This window comes from Cynoglossus semilaevis, chromosome 7 (assembly GCF_000523025.1).
Source record: "Cynoglossus semilaevis isolate Cse_v1.0 chromosome 7, Cse_v1.0, whole genome shotgun sequence".
Lineage (NCBI taxonomy): Eukaryota > Metazoa > Chordata > Actinopteri > Pleuronectiformes > Cynoglossidae > Cynoglossus > Cynoglossus semilaevis.
Window position 1 is genome coordinate 11,715,212 of NC_024313.1, and position 8,397 is coordinate 11,723,608.

At 44.4% G+C, this 8,397-nt stretch overlaps 1 protein-coding gene across 1 annotated transcript in view; it reads right to left on the reverse strand.

The window, feature by feature from the left end:
- Window positions 1-8,397, reverse strand: part of LOC103381237 (sushi domain-containing protein 6-like) — a 29,327-nt gene that overhangs the window by 4,797 nt on the left and 16,133 nt on the right. Inside the window, exon 3 of the mRNA XM_025056896.1 lies at window positions 20-54. Coding sequence (XP_024912664.1) covers window positions 20-54 — 35 coding nt within the window. The remainder of the gene's footprint in view (window positions 1-19; window positions 55-8,397) is intronic.

An 8,397-nucleotide genomic window follows, 5' to 3' on the forward strand; every position in this document is an offset into this window, starting at 1 on the left:
CCTCCGTCGGTTTCAGCATGTCTCCGTGCTGCACGCCAGGCGTCCGCGCACAACCTGGGGACAAAATCAGATGAAGAGGATCAGTGTAAGGAGGCTTGAAGGTGAGATGAGAGTCCTCTGCCTCCGGCTCCACTCAGGACTCGTGATCATCTGATGCTTACAAAGTCAAAAACCCAGCGGCCCACATCTGGGAAAGCAGAGTTCTGAACCACATTTTAATAATGTACCGTAACAAGGCAATTATAAGATATGTCAGAAACTTTAGTGGGGTTGAGGATACCACTGGAATGGAAATATTTTTTGTTAATTTTTTTATTTAAGCTGGGTTTTCCTCCTGCCTTGAAATCCTACTATAACCAGAACAGAATGTTGATCTGGTTTTCTGGTTCTCTGCTGGTTTCCACTGGGTCAAACAATGACCCACAGAGAAGCCGCCCCACTGTCAGGCAGAGGAGATAATTAAAGCTCCCAGGTATTGTTACCTTAAACTAGGTTGCATTTGACAAAGGTAAGGGAGAAGCACTGTATCAACGTGACAGCTGAGGTGGAGGCCGCAGCACCGAGCGCCGTAACACGCGCTGCTGAGGACTCAAATGTCTTCAGAGGATTAAAATACCACCAGGAGCTTCACATGGGCTGGATCTAATATCTAACAATTATCTCCTGCTCATTAGAACCCCTTCATTCTACACCTGCATTTCACCGTCTCTCTCTCTCAGGCAGTGAGACAGGAGCTGCAGCGAGGCTCACTTACACGGTGCTAATGACAGAGCTGCAGCTCTAACCAATAAAGACAAGACGAGGCGCAGGACCTCCATTTAATCCTTCTTTGATCTTTAAATGCTGCGTCCACAACGCAGCTCCTGTCGTGGGTGAAGCAAGAGAAGAAAAATATCATGTGCACATCTTGCTGCACCATCACAATATCACACACGGTCCTCGCGGGCTCACACCCACTCACACACAAACACAGATGTTCACACACACACACACACACACACACACTGGATCCGAGATTCTTAAACCCACAATCTGACATAACAACACAACACCTGTGTAAACTGAGCCGTGGCAGCGGGAGGTTGAATTAACGGAGGCTCTGAGGAATATGGGCCACTGCTGGAAGATTACAGACGCAGATGATTCCTTTTTATTGCTGCTGATCGGGCTAATCTGTGGAGAGGTTGTGCAAGCGTTTGTGCTTGGCATCAGTGAAGCATTTCTCAGTAATAATGCTGAACCCCCGCGGGCTGGCAAACACAAATTATTCTGTAGAAATAAGAGATGGATTTGGTTTTTTTAAAAGTCTGTTATCACTTTTTTAGACTTGTATAGAATTATACAAAATGCATAATTATTTTCAAAGTATGGATTGAGTCATTCCTCTCTGATTTAATCCTTAGTCCGTTTAATATTTATTTGTGAGGAGTGCAGATATTGCCCCCTTGTGGACACAAATGATAAAGGGTATATATTTTTTATTTATACACAAGTTCCAGGACCAGCAAAAACTAATAATGTGTGACTTTTAGGTAATCTTGTATGTGGGGGAGAGAAATGGGGGAGAACTCCTGAAAAAAAAAACCCCAGACTTAGAGGGAAGAACAGAAAAACTCCATACAGAAAGACAGTGCTATAAAAAGTCATAATAATTTCAAGGGCCTGGGTTTGAGCCCCAGAGGAAACACATACAGCACCCGTGGCAGTCTGTGTGAATTCCCCCACTCTGGGATTTAAAGTCCCGACTCATTCTGCAGAAATACCACAGACCGAGTCTGTAGTCTTAGTGTCTTTCCAAGAGGAAACCGGCCTGCAGTGCAGATCCCCTGCTGAAACAGTCGCGGTGCATCATGGAGAGGAAGATCTTCCAACCGCCACCACAGACTGTTGAGGCGCGTCGAGTCCTTTATTTCAACACCACCAACAGGCATCAGTATTACTTAGAAAAACTGCAACAGTGTTCGTAAACAAGCGGGTGTCCCAACTGTTTTGGCGTGCGTTCAGGTGTAATTATGGTGACGTTTGACAAATTGAATTATGTGGGTCTGATGAAACAAAGCCTGGTTTTATTTTCTTTTTACTCAGTAAGTAAAGAGACGTGTTGCCAAATTACAGCTTTTATCTTTTACTGCAATTAAAAAAAAGTGGAACAAAATATCAGGAAATAGAGTGTGTTTGATGTTGAGAACTGTTTTTCTTCAAAACACAACACAACACAAAGCCTAAAGTCTATTGTTAACGCTCCCGATGGGGAAGGACATAAATAACAGCATCGCCACTAATGACCACACGGCTCATTGATTAATCCTTGGTCTGAGCGTTTATAAAAACGTATTAACCGCGCTCCACTGCGACGCCTTATCACAGGCCTGACACAAACAAACACACCAAAACGGCAAGCAGCCACTCTGCCTGGTCTGTGTGTGTGTGTGTTTAGAGTTTAAAGACAGAGCATTTCCACAACAGCGCGCCAACATCCTCTAATCTCCCGGGGCGAAACCAGGGCCCTAAGCTGGCAGCACGAGATTAAATGCAAAAAGCAAACACTTGAATGTAGGAGGAGCTGCTCAAACAAACAAAAACATGCACAGCCCTGTACACACACACACACACACACACACACCCCCACATAAACAGAGAGCAGTCACACAAACAGAGACACTCCCACGACAAAGTTATTTGATTGAGCCGGAGACAGGTTTGGTGTTGATAGTGGTCCTGTCGTGTGTGTGTTCAACACGTGGATCAGAACATAAAGTTACCAACTGGTTATTATAGATAACCACAAAAATAAAAATGAGAAAACTGGATTTGACAGACAGTTTATAGGTTACATTCATTGTTAATTCATCTCCTAGTGGCTGATACTGGGGCCACAGCAGTGGGGGGCGGGGGGGCAACAACAAGAGCTGAAATGTCAAACTGTGCCTGAGATTATTTTTATGTTGTCAACAAAATTATGACTATGACACAAACTGAGAACACAATGACGTCATTATAGATGTCGTCATTGTGCTCCGATGTGAAACCTGTGCAGTGGGCAGTTGACTAAACTAATTACGTCAAAGATAATATTTACAGTTGACAAAACTAATTACGTCAAAGATAATATTTATATTTATAAAAATGCAGTATGTGACATAATAATCATTGGTTTTTAATTCAAATTGATTTAGATTTATGATTGTATCAATGCAAACAAATGTAATTTTTTCTTCTAAATGTATCTTCAGTACCATCAATATAAATAAATTCTATTTGACCTGTAATCATTTAAATTCACACAAAATCCAGGCATACCTTCCAAATTAAACTAAACTATATTTTACACGTAATCTAAAATATCCTCAGTTTGTATGAAAATATTTTTGGAAATCCTCTTCTTCTGTGATAATGGTGTTTTAAACATTTCACCTTCATTAGGTGTGAGGTAAAAGGTCGGCAGCGTTTAACCTTTTTTAACTGTGACAAATTGTTCCTAAACGTGAGCGAAGGTTTCTTTAAAGATTTCTTTAATCGGACCTAACGCGTGCACAGAGAGTTTGTACATCAAAGAACGCTGGACATTTATACCACACACAGATCAATACCTTTGATCTTCGGTACACAGAAACGCTATCTCCACAGCAACATTTCAGGATGCCATTTGACAGCGTGACCCCGGTGTGCGCTGCTTCGGGGCATTTAACGGCCCTCTGGTGAGAAGATGGTGCTAATGGAGGTGGTAAAGGTGATAAACTGACGACCCCAAGCTGGGGGGGGCAGCAGTGGGAACGAAGGCGGCTCCAGGGTGCAGTTTAGGACAATGGCCAGGAGGTGCTGTTATGATCTTTTGTGAAGCTCGGCGAGGTGGACAATAGAACTGTTACTGATGAGAGTAAACGGCGTTTGATGATCTTTAGCACTTTAACTGCTTCACTATCTGCAGCTCCGACTCACGGGGAAGCACCGGTCGATGGGCAGGTTTAAACGCATACCAACATACTTCAAATAAGAGTGTTCAGAAAAAAGATGAAAAAAACTTTAACATTTAAGAATTCAACTGGGGAAAGCTTGGGAATTAATTGAAGGACTGGGGGAGAGGGGCGTGGGGTCATTTTCATTGGATACATCACATTTCATACTGTCAGCAAACGTTGGCAAGATTGAAGATAATTAGCAGTGAAACAGTGAGGAGACCTGGGAATGGAATGAGTTATCACACAGAAAACAGCAGCTGTGGGGCAGAGCCTGCATTGTTTGTCATGGTTAAATCTGCATTATCATGTGGTTTAATGCTAAAGCCCCATGAATGAGTTAAGAAGCTTCTTGCAGTGGAGGGTTAAGTCTTCCAGGCAGCCTGGGTCACTGAGGACACTGGAGTCAGTTCAGTCTAAACAAAGCAAGAATCCACAAAAAAGTCTGTTCAGAAACACGTGGACAATCCACAGGCTCCGTCTCCTCTGTGAGGAAAACCTTGTGACCCGTGTTAGACCACGCAAGTCTCCTGAACGCCGTTTGGTCCTCCTGCACTTACATGAGCACACACAGCCACTGCGGGGGTTTTAACACAGCTACAGGACACAAACAAGAGCTTGGACATGATTATAAAGCTGGACTGATATGATCTAAGAGTTCCAAGAGCAACAGAAGAGGAAGAGAATGAACCAACGCACCTGTGCAGACAGAGCAGAAACTGTCCATTCAACGCAGTTACAGTTACACCAACACTTGTTATAATGTGGTATTTCTCTGGAGCTAAAATATCCAACGCAACTTTTAGGAATACGTTTTCTGTGTGTAGATTATACTTCAATGAGCCCTTTGGCCCACTGACAATAATAAGTGAATAATAAATATTTCTTACAAAATGAAACATTAAACATTATAAAAACTGTCACTCTCTAGGAGCTCTGTGGTCGGCAACAAAAACCTGCCAAACCCAGACATGTCGTAGCAAGTAAACTGTTCTGCGTGCGAGGGAGAGGCTGACTGTACAACAACAATTGGAAGAGGAGGCAGCAGGCTGCTACAGCACATACCAAACTGTGGGTTGGGTGAGCACAAACTGAGAGACTGTTCAGGGAAAGAATGAAGTGCCAGAACTCAGAGCTGGTGAAGGAATTAAGGTATAACTTTGCTGCGTCTCCTTTTCCCCCTTCATCATTCTCTCAGCCTGGACTAGAGTATTAGCTTTGAAAAAAAAAAAAAAAAAATCAGGGAAAAAGTGATTAAAGGGAGAAAAAGAGCCAGAGTGGAGCTGGGTTCACCACGAGGAAGAGAATGAGTCATGGTTAAACACAAGCTGTTCTTCCACTGATCTGCTGGTAAGAGTTTTGGCTCAAGAGACGGATCTTTGGAGAAATGATACAGAAAATGAAGAGAGGAAAAAACTACAGCTCAACAGTTGATGTTTACATTAAACTAAATAAGTAAAAATCTCCAGTTTATTCATCATTCAGACCTGACCTAAAGCTTGAACCCAAACAGGACTCACAGGCAGCATCAACAACTAAAGGACGGTGGGGTAAAGACTTGTTGGGGCAGAACAGGAACAGGATAAGATGGAGTATCCAAAGGATGTGATTGCTAATCCTCACATCCAGCACCTTGAGGCTGTGCTGAAGGAGACCACGGCTGTGGAGGGGGGTTGCATTAAATCTGTTGCTTTACCCTGAAGACTCTGCCAGGCTGTGAATATCTCCCTTTTCCCATCTGTTACTGGTGACACAGGGCTGTTATAAGCTGCAGCCAGGGACGGAGCTGAAGGTGGTGGTGGGGGCGGGGGTGGGGGGTAGGCCTGTGTCGTTGATAACCCTGGTGGGTGATGACGATGAGCACTGGAGCCCTTTTTGCCCCGGCAAACTAAAAAAAAATCTAATTATCTTCTATTACAAGCTGTGAGGGCTCCCGAGCGGATCAAATGTGATGGGTTCTACTGCCAGCTGTTTGGATGCTCCGTAAAACAATAGGCTGTGAAATAGGGCGTGTGTCCCACTGTTTCTGTGTGTCGGGGAATCTGTGTGTGTGTGGGTGGGGGGGTTGTTGTGCTGGTTAACACTGAATACCCAAGGGGATGATGATGGTAATTCTCTCTTCGGCCTGATGTTTGTTTGTTCTTTTGTTTGCTGCTCTCCAAGCTTTTTGTTGTTGTTGTTTTAAATGAAAATGGCAAATTTTATGTAGAGGAGGAGGAGGAGGGGGATCGTGGGTGTTTTTGTTTGTGCACATTCTCAATTATTTAGCACTAATCCATGGATATTATGACAGGCTGTTGTTCTCAGACAGCAGTCCGTTTAAGGACAGTTAACTGTGCCACCACTTTCTTTAGATGAATAGATAGAACTGTATTAATGCCTCGGGAAAGAAGATCTGAACGACATCAGGATTTTCTCTCTTATCAGAATACTAATGTATTAATACTGTATTAGGCCTAAGCTTCAGCATCCAGACTCAGTTACAACTTGATTCACTTTCCTTTTTTCATCCACACAGATAATGTTGCAGTGGGAGACACTTCTTCAAACAGCAGGAGGTGACACCACTCTGTTCATTGACCTTTGTGCCAAGACGCAGCGCTGCAACATGGGACTCTTAATGTCCAGGACAGAGATACTAGCAGTGTCGTGTTCTAATGTGAGCGACTCTGAGGCGGTCAATGAGACATGCGCATAAATATCTGCTTTCATAGTCTCTCTCTCTCTCTTTCTCTCTCTCTTTCTGCACTCATAACAGCTGAGCAGTGATCCACAGACAGGAAGGCGGAGAGTGAACCGTTGCATGTTTGGTCTGAAACAAGGGGAAAGGTTATGGGAGAGAGAATGGCACTGGGAAAACATGGACAAAGTGAATGCCGGACAAAACCAAACCCAAAACCTCTCATTAGATTTTTCCAGAGAAGAGAGTATAATAATGCTGCGGGAGAATAAACATAGACGACGAAGAGGAAAAAAAAAACAAAACAAAACAGTGGGAGGAAGGTTTCTGTCACGTTTATAAAGCCAGGGTACACACAGATGCAGGCAGTCAGTTCATTCACTCTGAAAGTGTAGGCTACAAGTGCCCCAGAGGGGGCTTTTGTAAACAGCAGGCTTGTGTTACTCACTGACAACCTACACCTCTGCTGTAAGAATGGCAAGGGGCACGGTGTATAAATCTGAGTGACACCGAGAACAGCGGGCATTCATGTCATCACTGCTCACCTACAGCGGCCTGCCATTGTCCACGCTGTACAGTGGAGCCAGAGCCGGCAGAGAGGCTTCTAGTAAACAGGAAATCTGCAACAAAACATGAGTTGAAAAATCAGCTCCGGCTGAGGACGGAGCTGAGCACCAGTAACACCTCTTCCTGCAGCTGCAACACAGGAACAAACAAGCGGTGCACACACCCAAGGTTGGAGAGGGAAACATCCTCCTCTTGTCTCTCTCTCTCTCTCAACCCTCACCCATTTATCCCCTGCTGTTACAATGCATTTAGGCAGCCACGTGTGCTGCCATTACACCCCATTGTCCGTGTCTTTGAGGGACGGGTCACAGTGACAGATTTAAGCAGCGTGCCTCGAAACAGGACAACGGGCAACTTTGCATTTGAAGGGTTAAATATGCATAAGAGGCAACAATGGGTGAAAGCAGTGGGGCGCAACTATTGTGTGACCCTCTCTTCAACCCCCTGAGTTGTAGCCACACACACACTCACACACATGTATATGTACTGCGTGCCCTGGTTTAACAGATGGGAGGATGTTAGCGGAGGCAAACACTGATCTCCCCCCTCTCCCTTCTATCAGCCTCACTCCAGAGGACAGCTGGGAGGCAGACATTCCTTCTTCTCAGCTTTCAGATGAAAACAAAAGAGTCTGTGGGACCCCTCCTACATGCACGTGCATGTGTTCAGACACACACACACACACACAACCCCACCAAAAACTGTCAATGCAACAGTAGCTTGATCATATTACAACAGCCGAGGTCTGCCTGCAGGCCGACCAGCCGACCAGCCGACACAGACACAAGTGCAGAGCCAGGGACAGGTTTGTTGAAGGTGAAAGTTAGAGAGATAATCCCAAACCTTCTTTCCACAGCTGGGCACTCTTATACTGTAAAAATAACAGTGAAATACAAAGTCTGTCAAGGACAGTCATATATGAGAAGAAAAAGAAACTGCACTAGCACAAAAACTTTAGTCTGAAGCTGGCTGTTTTTTATGGCCAACTAATTCTTACCAGCACGCCTGAGTCGGTTGGTGAACAACATCAGTGCAAAGGTCCAGCACGTACTGTGCTGTCGACAGTACAGTACACTGGAGGAAGAAAAAAGAAGCACTCCTTCTGCTGCTCCAGGAGATGGAGACTTACACAAAAGCCAAGACACCACAACATTTGTTTTTTTCCTATGCTAACAAAGAAGAATGTGAAATGAC